General features: G+C 36.4%; 1 protein-coding gene across 1 annotated transcript in view; it reads left to right on the top strand.

Moving 5' to 3' along the window:
- Nucleotides 1-23991, top strand: part of LOC140155587 (vacuolar protein sorting-associated protein 53 homolog) — a 42840-nt gene extending 18849 nt beyond the window's left edge. Inside the window, 11 exon segments of the mRNA XM_072178489.1 lie at nucleotides 2331-2422; nucleotides 5065-5222; nucleotides 5958-6042; nucleotides 9851-10025; nucleotides 20258-20340; nucleotides 20960-21187; nucleotides 21691-21846; nucleotides 22617-22668; nucleotides 22893-22961; nucleotides 22964-22999; nucleotides 23654-23991. Coding sequence (XP_072034590.1) covers nucleotides 2331-2422; nucleotides 5065-5222; nucleotides 5958-6042; nucleotides 9851-10025; nucleotides 20258-20340; nucleotides 20960-21187; nucleotides 21691-21846; nucleotides 22617-22668; nucleotides 22893-22961; nucleotides 22964-22999; nucleotides 23654-23827 — 1308 coding nt within the window. The 3' untranslated portion in view covers nucleotides 23828-23991.
- The last annotated feature ends 1442 nt before the right edge of the window (nucleotides 23992-25433 follow it).

The following is a 25433-nucleotide window of genomic DNA, read 5'->3' as shown; positions in this document are numbered from 1 at the left end:
GGGATCAGTTCATTTTTTAAAAATTTAAAATGTTAAGCTTTTATTACTTTAGTAAAATGTTAATGCTGATAAACAAGTTTATTAAGTTTTTTTGTTGAGTGTTTTATTGAGTGTTTTTGTGGAACTCTGATGGGTTTTAACCCCACAGAATCTTAAGGTGGTTCGAAAGGCAAGGTTTAGGGAAATCATGAATTCCAACATTTTTGCAAATATCTCCAAAACCTTTCATGATACAATCTCAAGTGAGGTTGTGCTTATGTAGGATATGTTGGCCATGTTATGAAGGTAATAAAACCGTTGCAGTCGCTATTGCCCAATCACATTAAAAGTTGGTTTTTCCTGTTTTTTCAAATCACTTCATTTTTCCCAATAGAAGTATACTCACATGTTGAGTCATGTTCCTGCACACCTCCACTGATTTTCCCGTAAAAAGTTTGTGGGTTTATGGAATTTTTTGGCCAAAATCAAAAATTTCACTTTTCCCCCTCCACTGGGATTTTTTACGGAAAATCAGTGGAGGTGTGCAGGAACATGACTCAACATGTGAGTATACTTCTATTGGGAAAATGAAGTGATTTGTAAAAAAACAGGAAAAAACAACTTTTAATGTGATTGGTCAGAAGCCAATAGCGACTGCTTGGTTACTATGGCAACGGTTTTATTACCTTCATAACATGGCCAACATATCCCTACATAAGCACAAACTCACTTGAGATTGTATCATGAAAGGTTTTGGAGATATTTGCAAAAATGTTGGAATTCATGATTTCCCTAAACCTTGCCTTTCGAACCACCTTAAATGAAAAAAAAAGGTCTCATCATTTTCCTGGCATAGGCTGAAAACTGTTAGCAATGTCAATTTAACGTGAAACCTGTTATATTTTGTCAATTTAGCAAAACAAGTGCATGAAATCAAAGACTCAATGCATTAAAAACATTATTTTTCTATAAAGATCACATTTCTGGATATTAAAAATAAAAAAGAGATCCTTATAAAGAAGGTCCAGATAAGGGAGTTTGGACTGTAAATGTTTTCATCCACAAGACTAAAAAAAGTCAGGTCTACCATTTTTCATCCTAATGAGGTAGTGACGTCAGCACCTTGAGACCGCTGTTTCATGCACACAGCATCTTTATCTGTACGTCAGCACTGTGAGGGAACATTTGCGATTGTCTTTGTAGGTCAACAGAGCAAAGTTCGACATATTATCATAATTTTAAAAATTATGATAATATGTCCTCCCATAGAACTGCATGTTAAATGGTCAAAATAACTAGTGGGGTTTCTTTCACTTTACCTCGTTATATCAACTTAAAACGGACAGCAACCCTCCCTGGCAGTTATTACTAATATTATTTCAACATTTTGAATAAAGAATAACAAAATTAAAATTTGACGGATATCGTACATTAAGCCTTGAATGGTTATGGAACAAAGGTGGAGGGCCCTGTTGCACATAAATGACCTTTATATACATGTACATTATGCCACGTAAAATTAAAATTTTGTTTCACATCCCCACCATGAGAAGTGGATCTAATGTAACACCAAGATACTTGAATTCATTTGTATGATCAAGCATGTCATATTGTTGAACTTGCAAGAATGTGAGATGCACCAAATACTATATTATTTAGTTTTATTGTTAATGTTGAGAGTTAACTCGTTTTTATAAAACCAACTAGCAATATTCTTGACATAAATAAATAAAGAAATGTTATAAACACAATTAAATACCAGTATATTAAAAAAAAACAATTTGATATATTCAACGGTTATACATATATCTGAACATTATATTTACGTCAAATTTCAAATAACAATTGAGCTACAGCACCCTTGGTGCTCTTGTTAACTGTGGCCAATGAAAGGGGCACTGACGTTACTGCCACATTGGGATGACAAATGGTATGTCAGAAGCACTGGTGCTTTCATGCTGAAGAGTTGTCTATGGAGAAGCTGTGATCAAAACTCTTATACAAAAGTCTGTCTTGTTCCTTCCAACCAAATGTATGTATCATACTTGTATGTGGTCAGCATCATTCATCATTAATCATTATCAATTACTCTATACAGTCCTATATCCCTTATCTGGACTTATACGGATCTTTCTGTTATGTGGACATGTGATCTTCATAGGAAAATGGTGTTTGTAATGCTTTGAGAGCTTGATTTCATGCTCTGAAGCATTTAGAATGACATAACTATATGGCATATAGCACTCAAATACCGTCTTCCAGTGTTATTGCCCCATTTTGAATCAAGTTTGATTCACTCAAATCTCGCCAAAATTCTAGCCCTGATTTTGTCAAATGATGGATCATTTCAGAATTCGTTGAAACCAAAGCCATCACCATTCCAGGGTATTATCAGTCAGTGCTTTGAACCTCATCTATATATTTATATCCAGTCTCAAGACAGGTAAGCAAACCATGCTGTCATATATGGGCTCTTCCATTAAAAATCCACACTACCCCTGCGGAAGAATTTGGAAATATCTTCCACAGGGGGAGTATGAACTTCAAATGGAATGAACACATTATAGGCAGCTCTATGAATTTCGTACAGCCTCTGAGAAAGATTCAACATGAATCTTCCACAGAGGAAAAAAAAAAAAAAAAAAGAGTGGGTTAATTTGCTAATTCCATTTGAAATTCATACTCCCCCTGTGGAAGATATTTCCAAAATCTTCCACAGGGGTAGTGTGGATTTTAAATGGAATGGCACATTGTACTTGCAGTCAGTGGCAAGGCAAATTCAGATTCCACCATGTTTTCATGTTGCCAATGGCAGAGAAAATAGCTTTTGAAGTGTTTATTCATCTGCTTAAAATTCTATGGTTTAAAGTTTGTTTGGCTTATAATTGGTGAAAAAATTGAGGCTGATAACCTTATTCAGGGATGTAAATTTTCTGTATTTTTACAGAATTCTGTAATTTTTGTAGTCCAGATTTACGCAATTTCTTTTATTTTCAGCCCATTTTGGGCTTTTTAGCCCGAATTTACGCGCTTTTTTCCGTATTTTCCGTATTTTTTCTTCAGGGTTACTTACATCCCTGCTTATTATCGTACGCCATGAAATAGAGTAAAGATTATAAGAACGCTTCCGTCTGAAGATCCGTCCTTCAGTCAGTCCCTCCTTCCTTGATTGTGAAAAATTAGTTCTCAATAATTGTGTTTGTAGTCGCTATTATTTATAAACAGGAATAAATGTAATAGAGTTGATATCATTGTGTGACGTTTTTGTTAAAGTTTGTTCAACAGAAAAATTATATCGGATTATGTTTTACTTTTGACGTTATGTTTGTTAATTGGTTTTAATGGTTAAAGTTTCTTTTAGTAGAGAGAAACTGTAAAACTATACCATTGATTTAGAAACACTGTATATAATTGTTCCTGATTTTTCAATTGAGTACACACTCTGTTGTACATGTTATTAGCACCTTTTGTTATGTCTTTGACTAATATACTGTGAGTAAATAAAATGAGAGCTATAAAATACAATCAATTAGGCCAGGCAAATATGTTGGGGAAATTGTAATATATAATACACCTACCCATCATGCAGTGGGAGTTTTAATGATATTTTGCCAAATGTAATCACACCTACACTCAGAAGGTCACTTTAATCAATTTGCATTGTGGGATATGATGCCATCAATCCCATGTCTAGCCACTAGTCTACACTCATAAAACTAATATCATTAGATTAAATGGCCATTAAAATTGATAAAAATCTAGGTATTTGGGTTGCCTTCAATTCGAAATTGTCACAGTTGATGAACATAGAACGTTATACATGCAATGTCAAATTGGGGGGGGGGGGCAAGGGGTATCATTTTTTCAATCAATTTAGTATCCTTTGTGTCGTTATCATTATACAATAAAAATTCCTTTAAAAAAGGAACGGGCTCCCAATGGGAGCTTTGATGTGAGATGCTGAAATCCGAGGGGGGGCACTCCCACTGTGAAGGTGACGCGTATGTGTAGGGCTGTTAAGACCCCCTTTTTCACCATCGCTGTCATCAAAAGACCCCATTACCAGTACATGCTGTGTAAACCAAAGACTCCATATATTTCCTTTAGATCTATCACCCAAAGACTTTGAAATGACAAAGCCATTTGAAGTCATTTAGAACTAGAAATTCAATTTTCGAGGCTTCTTTAGGCTCTCATACAAAGACCCCATTAAAAGTCATTCTCACCCAATGCCCCCCTATAATTTAGATCCAAACGGATCTACTCTCTCAACCAATGACCCCATATTCTGTACATTTTGGTCTCCCTGAATGCCAAAAACCATGCTCTCACACAACGTTAGAGGCCATACATGCAATGTTAAATTGAGGGGGGGCAAGGGGGTATCATTTTTTCAATCAATTTAGTATCCTTTATATTATGGCATTGTGTCGTTATCATTATAGAATAAAAATTCCTTTAAAAAAACAACAAAAAACAGTAACAATCCTGTTGACCCTGGCTGGAGAAAATTATAAACGACTGCAAATTAGTCTATGAGTAAATTGTAGGTCAATGAATTATGCAAACCACACAAAATAACGTTGCACAAGCCAGTGATCTCCTTGCAATACAAACCGCACAAAATAGGTCCGTTCATACAATGTCGCAATTAAGTTGCGATGAGGTGCGATGCGATATTGCAATAAAGTTAAATACATTTTAGCTTGGAAATGCGACAACTTGCGGTGAGTTGCGGCAAAAAGTAATCGATATATCAGCAACACATCGCAACACAATTGCGGTGTAGTATGAACGGACCTTTACGCTAGTTGTGTGTTGCATAACGTGTGACTCACACAATAACAAAAACTTAATCATTTTTCGCAATTATATTAAGCCGAACAAGCTATAGTGCATGCATTTCCGAAGCTGTGTAAAATATCTTAAAAGATATGTTGTGCAAGTATTGATAATATGATTTCCTGATAACATGATAAGTGCATTTTGTTTAAATTTCATCCTTATTCATATTTAATATAAGGGATATTTGTAAATAGAATTCTATGATAATAATGATATTTCTCTTATATCTGTGTTATGTAGGAATCTAGCTGAATTAATCCAACAATTTGTGGATGATTTTCGCAGTCACGGTCCACCTCGTATGGAGGCTGAGGACAGCGGGGCCATATTACCCAGCTGTGCCGACTTGTTTGTAGCATATAAGAAGTGTATGGTACAGTGCTCACAACTCAGTACAGGTAAGGACCAGGGTTGCCAAACCCACGATTTGGTAGCCCAATTGGGCGACTTTTGAAGTTTTTCCCCACAACCTTTGATTATTTCCTGTCCCATAGAAACAAATGGTAAAGACTAAAAATTGGGCGACTTTTCAACATTTGGCTCCCAAAAACATGGGTAACATTTCAATGATTCGGCCCGCGATTTGGGCTGAAATGTTTTGGCAAGTCTGGTAAAGATGCACACTTGAGAAAGAGGTTAAAAGCTACACAAGAGTCACTTTCTGATTTGATGTGCATCAACCTCTTTCTTGAAAGTGCAGTTTGAAAATGAAGCCCAGTGTTTATAATTCATGTCCAATCTACCCACCTGCAGCTACCCAAACTTTTATTTTTGCAGCATTTTATCTCTCTCGGAGCCATTTGCTCTTTCAAGACCCTGGGGTACAAAATCCACTATTATCTATTAACAGCGTAAGGGTCCGGCAAAGATCAGCAGAACTGGCACGTGTAATTGTTCACGGGCAACTCAACCCAAACCTCCACATGGTGTCGGATGGGTAATGGTAATTTGGGCAATGGGGAGAACAGGCTTGGATGCAAGGAAGTCAGCTAGCTGAGGATCATGTTAGGGTTTTGGTCACGTTCTAGCCCTTCCTCAGCTGACTCACTGGTGTGGCTCTGATTTTTAAGATGTCTGCAAGAGCATAAATAAACCCACTGATGATTGATGTTTTATTTTGTTATTCATTGTAGGCACTCCATTACTGTCATTGTCATCTACATTCCAGAAGTATCTGAGAGAATATGCCAATAAATTATTAACTAATAATTTACCAAAGTAAGTACTTCTACTTCCAAATATAAAAATCCTGCATGCCATTTTTGAGATAAATTAATTGCATTTTTTTAGTGTACCCAAGACTTAAGTAACTTATATTTAAATAAGCACAAAATAGGGAGGAATTGTTCAGTTTTTATTTCTCTGTGTGCAACAGTAAACAGGCATATGCATTGTACATTTGATAGATATGCACATCATGCATTTTATACGCAATGCGGCCATTACATTTGTGCTGTGTTTTAATTTGTTCCAGAAATTAAAGGTACCCCCCCCCCTAAAGGAGACATGGGATTCCCAAAAATTTTCACAATTTTTGCTCTGGGAATTCCCCCCCCCCCCCCTAACAAAGGTGTTTATTTTCACAACCCTAAAGAAGACATGGGAATTCCCAAGAAAAAGACACCTCTTTATTTTAGGCTTGGGAATTCCCAACAATTTTGGCAAAAATGTGCCTGTCTTCTTTAGGGACACTGGGAATTCCCAATTTTTTAATCATTTTATTGTCAAAATGGGAATTCCCATTTTTTTTTAAGATAAAATTTTGGTCTGGGAATTCCCAAAAATTTATGGTACAAACTTACATGTCTTCTTGGGGGAGGGGGTGCCATTAATTTCTGGAATAGCCCATTATGTGGCAGTCTATTTGACCCTGATTAACTCTCTCCATGCAGGTGTCAATAAGTTTCAATTATTTTGTTTTTAATTAAAAAATGTCAGAATTGTAAAATTCATGACCATATTTGGAATCAGCATGAAAAATATGTTCACCCTTGTATATCCTAAACAAAGACAGATATGTCATTAGAGCCAGCAGCCAATAGCTGCATCTTTTAGCTTGCATTTAAGACCTCAATCGTTGAAATCGGTCAAGAAATAAAGACACGGTTATCCAAAATCCCAAGAAAGATGCCATTTGCTCCATTTATTGGATGCCCTATTGATTTGAAGCATTCTCGAACAAGAGAACTAGCTAGTGCTATGCTTCAGTGGCGTAGGCGTGCCCCCCAATCGATCTGAAATTTTTAAAAATTCCATATTACTGAAAAATGGCTTGTGCCCCCCCAATCAGACCCGATGGCCCACATCATGGTCGGTGCCCCCCTCCCAATATGATGACCAATGCTACACCACTGCCATGCTTTCAATTGATAATAACATCCTTCCTTGGGTTTTCGATCACCGATTAACTATCAACCAATTTCAACAAATGAGGTCTTAAATCAGAGCTGCTGGTTTTAATCTTGACTTATTTGTCTTCGTTTAGGATATACAGGGGTGAACATAACTGGTACCTTAATTATTTTGGTGGTCTGTACTTACTAATCATGGTTACATGTATTTGTGTAGCAGTTTGTTTGATTGCTGCAGATAGTTTTGTGTGTCTTTGTGTTGCCTGTATTTGTTCATTTCTGCAGTTTCATGTGTTGTTTTCTTTACGTGTGTGTTGAAGATTTATTAGGTTCAGGTATGTGTACTTGTGTAGTCTTGCTATCAAATTGACATCCATACTCCACACACAGTGTATTTTACCCATAGGAAAAATCATTCCGTACCATGCGTGTACAAATCACTGACAGTAATGCAATCAAACAATCAGCATTCAGCAAAATTGTTGACCCAATGACATCATCGCTGGATGTACATTGATAAATTTGCAAACTCGTTCAAAAACATGAGTTTTAATTGCAAATATTTCATTTGTTTATCTATGAATGTCAATGTCTATCTTGTATTGACATGGTATATTATCGTAGCGTTGAATGCGCCAAGGCTTGTGCGTACGTGTTTGCCGACAAACGAGGACACACACAAGATTTTTCACCCTAAACTGTGGACCTACTTCCAACCGAGGACTGTCCTCGGTCTCAAACTGCTGCAAAAGACCTCAAATGCATGCTAGATGCTTTAAACGCTATTTGCCTGAAACCGAGGACCACACGTGTAAAAACTACCGTCCGCAGGGTGATGGCTAAAATTCCGTTTCGTATTATACACACAAAAAATCCGCCATTTTAGTCCACGGTTAGGCGATGAAAACATCATACACACATCCTCGGTTAGATAGCAAAACACAATGTCCACGTTTGGAGGCAAACACAGACAGGGGTGTGGGGGTGTGTGTGTGAATGGGGTCAGCTATGCGCGCATGGATTCTGTTGATAACGACCTGCATGCAAAATCACTAATACTGCTGGCCGAGTGTACCAGTCATAGCAAGGTACAAAAAAGTTGGATGTTTATTCTCAATATATTATGGTGTAAATATAAGTATTTGAATAATTTAACAATAATTTGAACCTGAAAAAAATGAACATGATAGTTCATGAGTGATTTTTCAACATATTTGACTGTTGGATAAATACGGGTGCTTCAGCTTAGGAGCCAAAGCAATATGGCACATTTAAAGTTGGTAATGGGTCAATTACACTGTGCCACACTTGCTTGATAAATTAACACTATGCCGTATCTGTTCCATTAACCGCTCAGGTGCTTAACAAAGTTATTTTGGGTGGGTGCTTATTTTTTACATAATCAGTATGCCATTATGTTTCAGACCATGATCCCATGGGCATTTCATAATATTTTGGTTTACTTGTTGTAAAAGTCGCTGGGTGGGCGCTTATAGGGGCATGGGCAGTTAATGGAACACCTTTAATTCATGTTCAATCATAGCAAAAGTTACATAATTTAATTATTTATAAATATCAGAGAAATTTGAAATGTAACAACATTACTCAAGTTACTCATTTTGCATGAGAAAAATTGTACTTCATGTTGTTTATTTTATATCACTTTTATTATGACCAACTAAACCACTTTTATATTTACCAACTAAACCATCTTTTTATTTTGTAATTTGTTTGGTTATTCATTTGTTTATTTATTTGTAACCCCCTTTGAAATTCACACTCCCTGTGTGGAAGCTTAAGGACTTGTCTTCCACACAGGGTGTATGGATTTCAACTGGAATAGTTCAATTGGTGTGATTCTATTGACAACAATGGATACCAAGATCTGTCAATAATGAAGTGATTGATGGAGGAGTCCTATTTGCACTTTACTTTTAATAGGTCCCACATTCCGTTGCCCACCAATGTGCTTGTGCTATGCACACATTCCGTTGCGCCCCGATGTGCCTCATTAAAACGTGTTGAAGCGATGGAAAGAAACACATGAGTTCCATATTTTGTTGCCCACCAACATGTGCTTGTGCTATGCATGCATTCCATTGCCCCCAACATGCCTATATTTTAAATGTGTTGAAGTCCCACATTCCGTTGCCTCCCAATTTGCCTATGTTATGCTTGTATTCGGTTGCCCACCAATGTGCATGTGCATTAACCCTAACCCGCCAATGGCTTTTGGGCTTTAGTTGTTTGCTCTGGGTGGGATTCAAACCGGAGACCCCTCGCATGCCAAGCAAACAGGTTTTGGGCTTCGCTGGCCAGCGAAACCGTGCCTATATATCACTTAGGGCGATTGCGTCATCACACCACGTGGGATGTACACACAAACAGCACATATATCGAGTAGTATTTTGTAGTACTCAGACGTGTTAGGGTTTATTGAGCCTATATTGAGTTTCGATAGTGGTCACACGCCTGTGTGTATGCACAAGTTTTGATAATTTTGAATAGAGGGAACAATAGAATTGATTAGGAACATTGTGCACTTTGAATGGAATCGATAAAGATATAAAACTACAAAAAAAAAACATTATTGAACTAGCCCAGTGTATGAAACAGACTGGTTACCGAGGCTTTGCTAATTATGCTCTCATTTATTTTGCATATTCCCTTGGCAGGTCACAGAATACAACAGTAACAACAGGTACTGGTCTAACCAACTTCTCAGCTCTCATCAAAGAAGGTCTCAAGGATACGTCATCCATAGAGACGCCCAAATTCACTGCAGAGGAACAGTATCTTGTGTGCAGCATCTTGTGTACTGCAGAGTATTGTCTCGACACATCACAACAGGTCAGTCACAACGTTTGTACTCATTAACCCCCTGAGCACTACCTGCCGATCTAACATTGCCTCTGATTGGTCAGTTACATGATATCTTCACTTTAATCACCAATTAGAATGGAGCTTTGCAAATAATTCAGCCCAATTTTTTTGTGTGGTGAAATTATTCAAACAATATTAATGTTGCTGATTGGGCCAATTGATAATGAAAACTTCTTTTTGGCCAATCGGCAGGTAGTTCTCATGAGGTTAACATTTTTATTAGCACTGGTTGAATGTGTTCACATAATGACTAAGTAATTACCAACAAACATATTTATAAAGCCTGTGTGCATAATGCTTATAAAGATACCTTGTATGTAGTTCAATTGTATGATATTTCAGTTCCTCTTTCTGTAATAAATTGGTATTGAGCTTTTGTTGTAACCGTACTTTACATTTCCCCTTTGCATCATTAACCCCATGAAAACTACCTGCCGATTGGTCAAAAAGAAGTTTTCATTATCAATTGGACCAATCAGCAACATTGTTAAAATAATTTCACCATGCAAAAAAATTGGGGTGAATTATTTTTAAAGCTCCATTCTGATTGGTGATTAAAATGAAGATATCATGTGATTGACCAAACAGAGAGAATGTTAGATCGGCAGGTAGTGCTCAGGGGGTTAAATGTAGTCAAGTTAGCTCAATCGATAAGGCGTTCGACTATGGTGCGAGAGGTTGCGAGTTCAAACCCTGGTGGTGCCTGGTATGCTCTCGTGGAAAAATTGAGTTAGCTTGAAATTCCCTTGGACAAGGAACTCACTGCTAATTTGTCTTGTTGTAACCCGAACAAAACTCGGGGAGCTGATCCTGGTTGCGATGGTTATTTGTGGAATGTGTAGGGTATGCGCTCTTGAAGCAGCAGAGTCCCTGAATTGTTGTTTAATGGTTTATGGAATGATGTGGGGCCATAGTGGTCAGCGACAACCTGTAAAGTGTGCTGAGGCTTGTGGATTAACGTCTAGGCATTGTGCCTGTGCGTAGGGCACTATAAATCACTGCGCTTTAAAAAAAAATTTTATATTGATGAAAGCCATAGGAAATCATTATTTTCAGCATATTGAGCATTATTTTTGTCCGTTTCATGTGTTCAGAATCCTGAAAAACTTATTCTGTATTGTACTAAATGGTTTTATCGTAAGTGTCTGGAAACCTGTGTTAAATGCATTTGCTGCATTATGGGTGTTCTTATTTTCCATTATTTATTTTTTCTATATAGATTCAAAATACAAACTGTGTCATCATTAGCACACATATTACATATCCTGAAAGTTACATTGTTCAGAATTACCCCATATAGCATACATGTACAATACTAGCCTATCATGTCACCCAAACTGAAACTGAAATTAAACTGTGGTTGTTGCTACTCTCTCAACCCCACATAGAACATGATAAATTGCAAAAATGACTGAACAAACCAAATTGTGACAGATCCTAAAAAAATGGAAATTCCTTTAACAATTGAATACATGAATACAAAACCCACCCAAGTCCATACTTTGGCCAAATTGAGTTAAGCATGGGAAGTTGTTACTATAGGCCTGCCATATGTATGAAAGAACAACTCAAAATTCATCCTCTGTGTCTATTGAGCATGTGAAAAATAGTATGTATGAAAGAACCACCCAAGTCCAGGATTTGAGTCTTGTAACACATTGATTGAAATCCAGTATGTATAAAAAGTCCACTTGTGTAACACATTCATTGCCGGAGAGTGACTTTTGAAAAAAAATGGGTTTAATCAAGGAAAGTGTGTGGTTTATATTACATAGCAGTATGTTTATCAACATTATACATACCTGTGTGCTTTATTTTGTATTATCTTACTAGTGGTAATCTCATTCCTACATTGTTGTCTTTGTATGTGATTCAAAAACCACCGAAGTCCAGCATTTAAAATGAACCCCCACGAAGTCCCTGATATGCTAATCGTCATACCTAATACAGTTTAACCCACTCATTTGCACATAAAACTTACCATATTGACCAGGTAATTCTAACTGAAGGAATTAATATGATTCACACTTTTTTTGAGATACTAACAAAAACACACTATTTGGAAAAGTTTTAAGAGACAGACTGTTTTTATCTTGAGGGGACCTTGAGTACTGGTACATGAACATACATTATAACATACATTTGAAATGATATATGTTGCAATGGCAACGGTACAAGTCTTTTAAGGTCTGATAAACTCATTTTGGTAAAATGGAGTTGGGCCCTTCTTCCACTCAGGTATTCAATTAATTAATTATAAGTTAACAATGATTTTATACAAGTTACAATTCTGTGTATTATGTAAATATATAATCTGTTTACTGTGTTTAGCATACATAAGCACCGTGAGAATTTTGCGATGCGCAAAAAAACGCCATTATTCGCGAGTTTTCGGTATAATCACAAATTTTAGGTTCGGCCGGGAATTTTAAGATTTTTCCAAGATATCCATTTTTAAAGTATTCATTTTCCAAAAACCATAAGTTTTTACTTCAATTGAAAGAATCCATGGCGATCTGAAATACAATCCATGCAGAAAAAAGTATAGAAAATAGACAGTAGGACTTAAATTATAATGAATTCAACTCTGCACCGCATAATTTAATACTTATTATTACTTTCATGGAATAGGTCAACAAACTTACCACATGACTGTGCTGATGCTGTACAGTGAAGGTGTTGACGAGTTACAATCCAGCCCAACTAGTAATTTCTTGTTTTTGTGACGTGTGCAAAACATGTGGCTGTGCCGACATAAAGCAAAGGGTATTCCCTGAAATCATGCAATAAGCTCTGCATATGCAAAGCAAAATTGGCAAAAATATAGGACTGCCATAGTATATAGGGAATTTATATTTAATTAATCATCTATCTGTGACAGTGGAATTATAAAATTGACACAAGTCTGGTATGTTAGTTAGGGGTTAGTTAGCGCAAGTCTAGTGGCGATAATTTCACCAGCACCGTGCTGGGGTAGGATTTCCTATAAGGAAAAAAAGAAAAAAATTAAAATTTAAAAAAATTGAACTTTTTGGGAAAATGCGTGCATTTTGGGACTATTATGGACAAATCGCGCAAATCGCAAATTTTTGAAAACTGGTGCGTGAAATTTGTTCTCAAAAATCGTGCATTTTCCTGGTGCTTACATATACATGTCAATTAGTCGGTCACAACACATAGTGGCATACGTGAAGGACTAAATACGTTTCTGAGAAAAACATGTTTCTAAGAACAGAGTCAATACTACTCCACTGCTATCTTAAGTGCCCCGATTCCATTTGAAATTGAAGTTCAAGGTTCATAACTATTAAACTGTATCTTTAATAGTTAAAAAGGAATTTTGATAGGATATAGCAACAATCAAAGAAATTAATGTTGGTACACTCTGGCATAATAACTGTAAATCGATGCCCCTCTCTCCCAATTCAATGTTGATGAAAGCAATTTTGATATTGGGCTCTCCAGTCACCCCAACATTGGTCGAGGGGTATGGGGAAGGGAAAGGGGAAGGTTTGTACTTCTCATCAAATATAGTTATACTAATTTCACTGAACTCTCAGAGCAGCAATGAAGAGTTCCAACATATTGTCAAAGTGTGCAAACTATATTTTTCTTTGATTGTAGCTCTAAACTTATATGTCACTGTGTGCAATATCACTGTACGCCAATATGTGTTGCGACCGACACATTGTGATTACATGGACATTGGAAACATAATATAGATTCACTTTCAACCAACAAATCACCAAATACTATTGACAAGCTGTTCTCAATTCTCATGACCATGTAAATTCAAATTCAATTCTAACTAGCTTATTCAGATGTATACTTTCATTCATCTGGGAAATGTTCAAATTGTATAAAATTGAATCTTGTCAACCAGAAAAACTCACTTTGGGTAGATGGAATCACAGACATTGCGGCCAAAACCTTTGGCCTTCAGCTGGGTGGATGATTTAGGGTCATCCGAGGTCAATCGATGAGGAAGTTGCTTGATGACCCGATCCCAACCAACCATGTGACAGATTCACTCTAACCCGCAAAGAAGCAGTGTGTACGAGCCGAACAACCGTCTCTCAACAGGAATGGGGGCATTAGAGTGAATCTGTCACATGGTTGGTTGGGACCGGGTCATCAAGCAACTTCCTCATCGATTGACCTCGGATGACCCTAAATCATCCACCCAGCTGAAGGCTGAAGGTTTTGGCCGCAATGTCGGTGATTCCATAACCAAAGTGAGTTTTTCTGGTTGACAAGATTCAATTTTATACAATTTTATTCAGATACATGCTTTTCCATCTTACATATAGGGCCATGCGTTTTGATCTGAACACCCAAAAAGGGTGGTGGTGTCACATTTTTCACCATGATCGTTTTGTTTTTTGAGTATATCTTTGAAACTAAAGAAGCTATGGCAATAAATTTGGTACCAAATAAAAGCTAATATATTAATGAAGAACTATGGAAAGTTACATGAAGGCATCTTGAACAGAAGCAGAATGGCATTCAATCCAATGACCCAAGTCAGGGGTGGTGGCGGCAGCGGCTCATGTGGCAGCGGCTCACTACAATGTATGTACAACTCAATGGGAAAGTTCATTTTTGGTGCCTCGCAGTGCAAAAAGTTTGAAATTTTCTTTAAAAACTAGTGCATATCAATAAATTTGGTATCAAAAGAAAGCTGACATTGTTATCTGAACTTTTATTCTGTAAAATAGTTGAAGCAATAAACTGCCTTGAGCTAATGATAGGGGCAAGTGCTTTGAACTCGACATCTAAAATGGGTGAATGGCGTCACATTTTTCACTGTGGTCATTAGTTTTTTCAATGTATCATTGGAATAAAAAAAAGATTTGATAGTATATTTGGTATCAAATGACAGCTAAAACACCAATTATTAATTATGGAAAGGTGTCAATATGATATCTTGAACATCTATAGAATGGGACTCAATCCAATTGGCCAAGGCAGGGGTGGTGGAGGTAGCGGGGCACTCTGCACAAAACTGTAAACAAAGTTTTTATTTTGGGAGCCTCGCTGTCGGTGTGCAAAAATGAGTGTTTATCAATAAATTTGGTATCAAATAAAGCTGACATTATCATCTACACTTTTATTTTGTACAAAGTTAAAATAGCTAGATGCTATAGGGTATATGATAGGCCAATGTTCTCCAAGACAATAAGAAAAAATAATCCTATTGAGGTCACTTTTTGAAGGGTTGTATCATTTTACAAATGTGATAACCCCCATACATTTATATATTGCAGGAAAGTCCTTACTCTGATCTATTAGAAAATGACATAAAATAAGATGCAGGGGTAACACAGAAATGTTAGTGACATTATACCCCTGTACCACTGTCAGTTGATGTTTTGTCTCATTCACATAAAGGTAGCATTAGAACCTTACATCTGACAGTGTTTCTGAGGCTCTTGTTGGATTTCTTGTTCAATTTCCTTTCAGAAAATGTATACTTTTATCATGCTGGGGGGGTATGGTTTGAAAAATATGGGCATTTGAAGGTGAAAGAGTGTCGCGAATGTCAAAAATTAGTGTGTGACGAAAATTCGGCGAGGTTAAAACGCATGGCCATAGCTATATCACATAGTAACAAGGCACATGATAACAATATAGTAGTCTATAAATAATAAATAAGATACGTTATAATATATTTAAAAAACACATTATAATAAATTTATAAAACTACATTTTGTACAGGTACACTGACTTAATATGAGTTAGATATTAAATAAACTATGAATATAACACAAATACATGGTAGAATAGGAAAAACAATACAAAAAAAACCCTCACTCCCTTTGTGGAAGACTTTATCTAAATCTTCCACAGGGAGTGTGTGGATTTTAAATGGAATAGCTCAATTGACTGACTGACAGTTTTATCCAAATCAAGAGTTACATCTGACATATAGGAAATGTTTTTTTTTCTTATGGTCAGGGCCGGATTTACCATAGGGCCAGATGGGCCCGGGCCCAGGGCCCCAAAATTTTGGGGGCCCCCAAAATTGCCCTGTGTAGTGTCCATTTTCCATTTAAACCGAAAAACATCAGTTTTGGGCCAAAATATTATACAAGAAGTGCAAAATTTTGCGCGCTTCATGCCTCACTGGCCTATTGAATAGCAAAATTCAACTTCAATTTGGGCTAAAACAGTCTAAAATTGAAATTTTCCGCGCGAAGTGCAGATGCCTTCCTCATGGTGCGTTTGGGGGCCTCCAAATTTTGGCCTGGCCCAGGGCCCCCAAAAAGCTAAATCCGGCCCTGCTTATGGTATGTCATTGAGCAATCTTGAGTCAGGTTTTTAGTTCCTTCTTGACAGTAGGTATTTCAGGATTGGTGATGGTTGTGGGATATCGGCATAAGAAAACCTCATCATAAGTCTCAGTACAACTTGAAAATCTGGATGATGCATGGCATATATTATGAAGTTAATAGCACTGTTAGCAAATGGACTAAGCTTGACATAAAATCGGATGTGTTCGATGTTGGTGAAACGCCGAAATGCCAGCAAGGTGAAGTACGGAACAAAACAGATGAAAAATCCCATGACCACAATGAAGAGGTTTTTGGTGATCTCGATCTCTTGTTTAGATATTCGTTTCCTTCTGCGAACTGTTGTGGCTCTGTTGGGATCATGGCTCTCTTCGGTGATTGCAAGCTCTGATGTGGAGTTTTGTATGCTATAACCGTGTTGTGAATGTGTTGTGTTGTGGTGTGAATTATCAGTCGCAGAGCAGGCAGAAAACTGGGACAAATGTTGTTTCTGTGTCCGAAAGTGTTTCTTGACATACACATAGACCCAAATGTAACTTCCAACTATTGCTAAGAGCGGTAAAAGAACACCAACTATATTTATAATAAGGAGAAACACATATGTTTGATTATAGTCAGCACATGCTAAATTATGTTTGTCGTACCCATAAAGAACATCTCCAGTTCCAAGAGCGATTAGAAGACAAGCTTCCGGGATGACCCATGGTATCGCCACAAGAATAACAAGCTTCCAGGATGTAAAGATCTTCTTGTACCGAATCGGTTTTGATATGTGGATGAGTCGATTTATACCAATCATACCCATTGTCCACACACTGGTTCCTATGCAGGCATATATCATGAAACCGGTTAACTGACAAATCCAATAGGCCCCTGGTATCGGCCATTCTTTTTTGCCAAGAACACCAACAACATACCATATAATTGTAAAGGATGTTAACAAATCCGCTACGCTCAAACTTGTCACAAATGCATTGGTTGGAGTCTGGAGTTTTTTTGAGAAAGCTACAGCAGCAATTATCATGGAGTTCCCAATAAGTCCAGTGATGGCTATCAATCCAAAAAGGACTGCGAGAAGAATTTGTTCCCAATAGGAGACATTCAAGATGTAAACTGGCAAAGATGAGTCAGTTGCATTGCTAGTGGTGTTGCTGTCCGCCATATTTTTATCGCTGCTATTTTTTTCTTATTCACAGTGTAGTAATTTGTTTGCTTATGTTTTTGAAAGTAGAATTCTCAACTGAAGTTGTGGATATGTGACGGGGTCTTATATATTGACTGAATAACTACAGCAGCTCCCACAAAATAGATTATTAAACAATTACCTTAATGCTCTGCATGCTGGCCATATAGGCTTCAACATAAAAAGTCCAAAGTTTTGGGATATTTTCTAAAAATATCAAGAGCTATCTCAAGAGCCTCTGAACCAATACTAGGTTTGTTTGTACTCATTTTATTGCATTTTTCTTGCTGATTTCAAATATGGTCATGAAAATGTACAATTCTGAAATTTCTGAAATTATAAAGAAAATTTGGAACTTGTCGTCGTCTGCATTCGAAACTGCGGAGAGGGTTAATAAACAAACATAATTGGAAAATGTCCTTCACAGTATCTAAATAAATTGAATACATTTTTCCTCATGAATGAAATAGAACATTGAACATTATTGCGTGGGTGGTAATACATGCCTGGGACTTTACCTGAGACTCTTGTGTTTCAAAAAGATTCACAAGGATGTGCATGATATCACTCGCTCATCCCTCGCTTCATTGCATTGGCTGTTTGAGCCCTGTTGCGTAGTGTGTCCTCTGACATAGAGGGCACACTTCTTGTGTTTACTCAATGGGGAAATCACAAAACATGCCATAAGATATATAACTGTTTGTGAAACGCTTCCCAATTTTTTTATCAGTGGAATCCTTTTTCAATAATTACAAAAGAAAAGGCAAATTAGAATTTTCTATGCTGAGAAAATTGACTGCAACTAAATGTCTTGTACAAACCACGGGGAATTTCAAGAGTGTGTCCCCTTTGACAAAGGTGTGATATAAGCAAGTGAAACTCTAAATATTGTGGTACCTACAATCGTGTGCAAAATTTCTTGGAACTATGCCCAAACTATTCTGGTATCTCATGCTTCATTTCACATGACACTTCATCTAAAAAGTGTGTTGACATGCATTACATAGAATAGTGTATTTTGTTCTTAATTATATCAAAAATGTGACAAAGTTTCCTTGTAACACACGGCGTACATGTCTCTTAACACTTGATCAATATGAAATTCACCTTACAAATTGATTAATTATAAATGTTTACAAGTCAGCAATGCTTAATACTTAGCTTAAAACTCTGTGTATATATGAAGAGCTTTGTTTCAAAACCCCTTACATCCACTTTTGGCCGAAATGAGTTATTGACATGACATTATAGTGTGGGTAAAAATACACATTTTGGTGGTTGTTTGACCTTCATACCACCTTCCCTTCCATGAATATTGTATATTTCCGTTTGGGAAATCTTAGGAATTTCGAAATCTGAACTTAAAATGAATATAGAATTGTTTTTTTTTAATTTTTTGAGGTATAATAGTAGCCTGTAATGTTCTTTACCTATTAAAACCAAAAGGAAATATTTTGGGGTCACTATGTTTGAAAAAAATCATTTTAATTAACAAAAGGTGTAGCTTCAGAAATAACCAAAAAATGCCAATTTCCCGAATTTAATTAAAAATTCACAATTAAAAAAGTAAATGAGATATTTCAATTTTTCTTTTTGATTTTGAAAGCATTAGTCAAGTTACACAAAGTAGTGCAAACAAATGGGCTCAAATTTGATTGCAAAGGTGGTTTCTAGAAAAGGGGTAATTTTATTTTGTTGCAAAACCCTTACATCCACAAAAGGTGCGATATAAAATAAATAATAAAATAAATAGGAAGGCTTGAAAATTGTACCAAACCTATTCTTTTAGTTTCTATTCATCAACACTTTATCCAAACCCAAATTGGATCAAATCGAACAAGTAATACTTGCACAATTAAAAAAAGCTGTTTTTCTCAAAAAGTCAAAAGTGGATGTAAGGGGTTTTGCAACAAAGCTCTTCATATGTATATATATATATATATATATATATATATATATACAGGGTGTCCCCTCAAAAAAGGTAACATAGTAGCAAATGAACTGCATTTTGCAATGATGCAAAGAAACAATGTAATTTTGTCAGATTTATTCATCCATCCTCTAAGTGTCTGGGAAGTTTTAACTCCCTATCTTTACACAAGGATGTGATTTACCTGTGTTTTTCCTGTTTTCCGGATTTTTTGTGTCCAAAATTTATGCAATTTTATTGATTTTCAGCCTGTTTTAGGGTATTTTTGTCCAATCTCACACTGTCTTGTTTTTATTTTTTACTATTTTCTGGATATTTCATAAGCGTTGAATCACACCCCTGCTTTACAGCAATTTAATTTTTTTTGTAGTACTAGCAGAGCTTATTTCCAAACCGTGTTAAATCCACAACCACATGAGTCTCATTTACTTGTGTGATACAATCACACTTTACTTTTACAAGTTTGACATTAGCAACAATGAGTTGTACCATCAATAAGCCATTTATCACAACAATACTGCATAACAATATGCAGACTAGTGTTCTCATTTGGGAAACAAAGGCCTCACACAGTACTGTTACTGTGCATCCATCCTCTGTTTGCTTTGTAATGGTGCATCCAACTGAAATCATAATACCTATAGCATCACAGCCCATTGCAATATCGCACAGGTAAATCAGAAACATGGGTTTTTGGACTTCATTTCTCTACTTTTTTAATTTCCAACCTTGAATAATAGGTAGTTTAGACTCTGTAACTATAACATTATCTCTTTTATTTGAATGTGTGCAGCTGGAAGACAAACTGAAGGAGAAGGTGGATGCTTCATTAAAAGACAAAATCAACCTGGCTGGAGAACTAGATGTATTTCACTCGTAAGTTGATATCATTCAAGAATAAAAAATCAATTTAAGAGGGTACTACACCCATTGCATTGGTGTGATTACCACTTTTTGACTTCTACCTTTTAGCCGCTACATTAATGCCGATGCCGCCAATAGAACGAGAAGATTTTGCCCCTCCATTTTGCATACCATTTTGTCCAATTTTGTTCTCATTTCTTCACAAAATGCAAAAAAACACAAAAAAGATGCAATGGGTGTAGTACCCCCTTAACTATACTGAAAATTTCATTTGAATGAACACAGCTGCCAACAGTTGTACGTGATCCGACTGCGATCGTATGTCGCATATTTCAAAGTATGACACAAACGCACGACTGTGGATACAATACTGAAAATACTAACCAATCATGAGTGAGTTGGCATGGTTGGATTTGCTTTTGTGTAATGCACACACGTGCGTTCATCACAAAGTGTACACAGAGAATCGTCACACTGTTGACAGCTGCAGAACCCGAAGTGATAAATAATCACGCTGATTGGTTGATCAACAGTTATGACAACAAGATGCGAGGGATTACCATCACATACACGAAACTCGTAACAATTAGGACATTTCCTGCTAATGCTTTGATTATTTTGCTTCCTACAGAGTTATTGCCAGTTGTATTCAACTATTAGTCCAAGACTTAGAGACAGCCTGTGAGCCAGCGTTGACAGCCATGAATAAAGTCAACTGGTCTATAGTAGAGCAAGTAGGCGACCAGAGTAGTTATGTGACGGCGATAACGACGCACATCAAGCAAACGTTACCTATAGTCAGGGATAACTTGGCATCAGCTAGGAAATACTTCACACAATTCTGTATTAAATTTGCAAAGTAAGTACCAATCAAAGAGGTTAAACCCAATGAGAACAATTTACAATTTTGTGTGCTCTCCTTGTGCAGGGTGAAGAAACAAAGTATCTGATCCCCAAATTTGGGATGTGACCCTTCCCTTTTTGGCTGTTTGCATTGCCACATTGAATGATATTGGTATATAAATGTGCATTATAAACATATTGGAAAATCTTTCTCTGCACCCCCTCCCTCCCCCAACTTTTTATATTCTTGAGAGCACTTGGCAAAAAATAATTGGGGTCAATAATTCACAGCTTCTGTTGACAAAAAATATTTCCTTTAGTACATTAACAAGTTTGTGCCCCCCCCCCACACAGTTACGAAAACCTAGCAACGTCACTGGGTAGCACACAGGCCATCCCACCCAAACCACTTGAGTGGGGTTAAGATTAATGTTGCTAGAAGATTTTGAATCGCATTCAAGTGGGAATCTGCTGCCTAAACTAATGTTATTGTTATTTTCTTACTCTCTTTTCCAACAGTTCTTTTATACCCAGATTTATTAGTCACTTATACAAATGTAAACCAATCAGTACAGTAGGAGCAGAGCAACTTCTTCTCGACACACATTCCTTGAAAACGGTCCTACTAGATCTTCCTTCCATAGGATCGCAGGTAGCCAGGAAAGCTCCTGCAAGGTCAGTGACATTTTGGCTTAGGTAGTGAAATTAATAGCAAAACTACATAAAAACTAAAATAGTTGTAAAAACTTTTCAGTCAAATTGTTCAAAAATTCTGCATTAGGAAGCCTTGTAAACCACAATCAGAATTGGTGTAGGATTAACAGGCAGGCTTCAGATAGCAATTGCTGATAATGAAGAAGCGCATTATTGGATAGAATAGGCAGCATGCAGGCCAGATCCGGCTTACTATAGGCAGCCTGTGGGCCAGATCCGACCCACAGACCAATTGTGGTTGGTCCATAAAGGCCCAATCAGTGATTACAGCAAAAGTGTAAAAAATAAAAATTGTGCATAGTGAAGGATAAGTCATTAAAATTGCCATTAGATATTTTGGAGATGAATAATTTGGCAAAAAAACAAGGAAAACAGCATTATTGACAAATTTAATTTTCCTATTTTGTCTTTAATATGCAGCTTTCGGCTTAACCACTAGCAGGCTATGTTAGCACATCTATGCTAAAGATGCAAAAAAGTTTGATGATATTACGATTTTCCAAATGAGCGAATTGCTCAATGGGCCCTCAAACTCATAACTTTGAAATGAGTTTGGCCTTCTGTATTACAAGCAAATATAATCGAGAACCCCTTGGTAGTGATAGCAGTTGTAACTTATATGAGTTTCTTTTATTTTGTATTTGAATTTTGCAGTATAACACTGCTTTAAATAATATTTTGGTCAGTATTTTTGAATCAATACTATTTTTGTTTCCTCATTGTTTTTACAGCTATACGAAAATTGTTGTTAAGGGCATGACCAAAGCTGAAATGATACTTAAGGTATAGTGATTAATATCTTTAATTCATAACCTCATGAATAAACATGATGCATGTGATCCAATAATTTTTTATTATTTGTAAAAATGTGAACGCAAATGGAGGTCATTAATATCTCACAATTAAAACAATCCCTCCCGATTTCCCACAATGACCTCAAAAAACAAATAGCGCACAGTAATTATTGTCTAAACAGTACATTTTGTTTGCATGTTTTGTTTTTGTAGGTTGTGATGTCCCCACATGACCCAACAGAGGCATTTGTAGATAACTACATCAAACTCATAGCAGATACTGACTGGCGTCCAACTTCCAAAAAGTACTGGACATGAAGGTAAGGTATTACAAGTTGAGGTTGACTCAGTGTTTTATAAACCAAGGTTAGCAAGTGTTCTATCAATATGCTTTAACTCATTTTTTGTAGTTTCGAGAAAAATACAAAATATGGTTCAAACGTGCATATAAACATTATTTATTCACTGGATCTTTTGACGAGAAAAATGTCTATGATAATGAGACAAATTAAAAGGAATTATCAGAAATGATTAGGGTGATTACATAACTGATACGTGTGACTTTGGCCTGTGACTTCAGAGCAAAAGCTTCAAATGAAGAGCTTAGTTAGGCATAAATTCTGGTGTTAAAATGGCTGACTCACCATTTATCAACTGTCAAAATTGCCAAACTCACCCAAGAATTTAATTTATGATTGGTCAATGTGAATGGCATTATTACAGCAGGTACATATGGTAATAGAGATATGATTTAGACAAAGAGCTCAATTCTGCTGAAAAGTGAGTTAGGCAATTATGGTAGCAGGGTACTGATCCAGATTGGTCTGATCCAATCTGCTCTATTCAATAACCTTATAATTTGCTTATATTTGATTTGGTGCAAGTTTTCAATATATAGACCACTTGACATGTGACGTCATTGATTCTAGCCATGTTTGTGGTTAACAATTTTGCTCTTTCTTTCCACTTCTCAGGGTCTCAAACGTAGCGATCAAAATATCATGCTAGATCTATTCCGTACGCATATGCCGGCGCCACCACACGGTGAATCGGGTCCACCCAATGCAACAACAGTGTTTCAGGAGCAGGAGTCAAGTAGGATACGAAGGCTAGAAAAACTCATCAAGAAAAAAGAATGGATCAAATAAATGGACTATTATTAATGTATATTTTTGTGGAAGCTATTATATAATCATGTTATCATTATTATCTGTATGAATCTTAGCGTCGTCTGCTTCACAACTGTCATATCTCAAAAGGCTGCCCTGTGTGACTTTGTTTATTAGTGTCATCTAATATGTGGTGAGACACTATAAAAAACTTGATAGCCTATTTATTATTTTTAGGTATTATCACAATATTACAATCTCATGCCCATTAATAAAAGAAAGAAACATGCTGAAAATAAAATAACAATATTATGAAATACAGCAATGATAATAAAAATCACACAAGGCAGCCTTTTGAGATATGACAGTATGTGATGCAGACGACATTATATAACAAAAATAAGGAAACAGCCCATTAGTCCCAAGGGTCATTAGTTCAAAAAGGGTTATATTTAGGGCAGTTGAGGTTAGGATTAGGTTACTGTTAGTATTACAGTTGGATTAGGGTAAGTGATAGAATTAGAGTTATGGTTAGGTTTGGGTTAAAGTTATGTTCATACATACATGCTATATAACAGTGCGTGTGATTGGTCGAGAGCCGGGCATAAACAGCGTTTATGCCCGGTGTCCCGGATGTGAGATCGCCGGGTAGGGAAAATGAAGGAAAATCATTGTTTTTAATAATGTTATTTGTAATTTTTTGTTATTATTTTGATGAAATAAGAATCACAAAATGTTCTGGTATGTATGAACGGGGTTCATTCAGGGGTTCATTCATATATTTTCATGACTAAACGGTTGAAATGCCCTCGGGCCACAAGCGGCCCCTCAGGCATAAACAACCGTTTAGTCATGAAAATATATGAATGAACCCCTAATTTAGGGTTAGATTATGGCTTAGGTCATAGGTTAGGGTGAAGTTTAGGGTTAGGGTTAAGAATTAGGGTTTATAAACCAAGTTGTTGAGTTTTCGGATGAATGACCCTTTGGACTATTGACCTGTAACCAAAAATAAAACTATAGTGCAATGTGGAACCATGCTGGTTATGTAAAAACAATTCATACAATGGGCTATTACAGAAATTAAATGCACCTCCCCCCCCTAAAGAAGACATGGGATTCCCAAAAATTTTCACTTTGGGAATTCAAAAAAAAAAAAAAAATAGTCATTATTTTCACAACCCTAAAGAAGACATGGGAATTCCCAAGAACGACACCTTTTTATTTTAGGCTTGGGAATTACCACAAATTTTGGCAAAAATTTGCCTGTCTTCTTTAGGGACACTGGGAATTCCCAATTTTTAATCATTTTATTGTCAAAATAGGAATTACCATTCTTTTGGGATAAAATTTTGGTTTGGGAATTCACAAAAATTTATGGTACAAACTTACATGGGGGTGCCATTAATTTCTGGAATAGCCTAATTTGAGGGGATAGAGCAAGAAAGCCCTAAAATAGACATTTGATAATTTCTGCTTTCTATATTGTACATATCTAAAATGCAGGATCAACTTCCCTCTTAATACTTTTTTTTAAATAAATCGAAAAATGTTTTACAAAATGTCTTATGAAATTTAAAAGTATAAAAAGATATGTGTCACACATCATTGCGTTCAGTCACAATGGTTCATTATGTAATAAAAG

This window comes from Amphiura filiformis, chromosome 6 (assembly GCF_039555335.1).
Source record: "Amphiura filiformis chromosome 6, Afil_fr2py, whole genome shotgun sequence".
NCBI lineage: Eukaryota > Metazoa > Echinodermata > Ophiuroidea > Amphilepidida > Amphiuridae > Amphiura > Amphiura filiformis.
The sequence above is the reverse complement of the archived record's forward strand: the minus strand, read 5'-3'. Positions and strand labels throughout refer to the sequence as shown.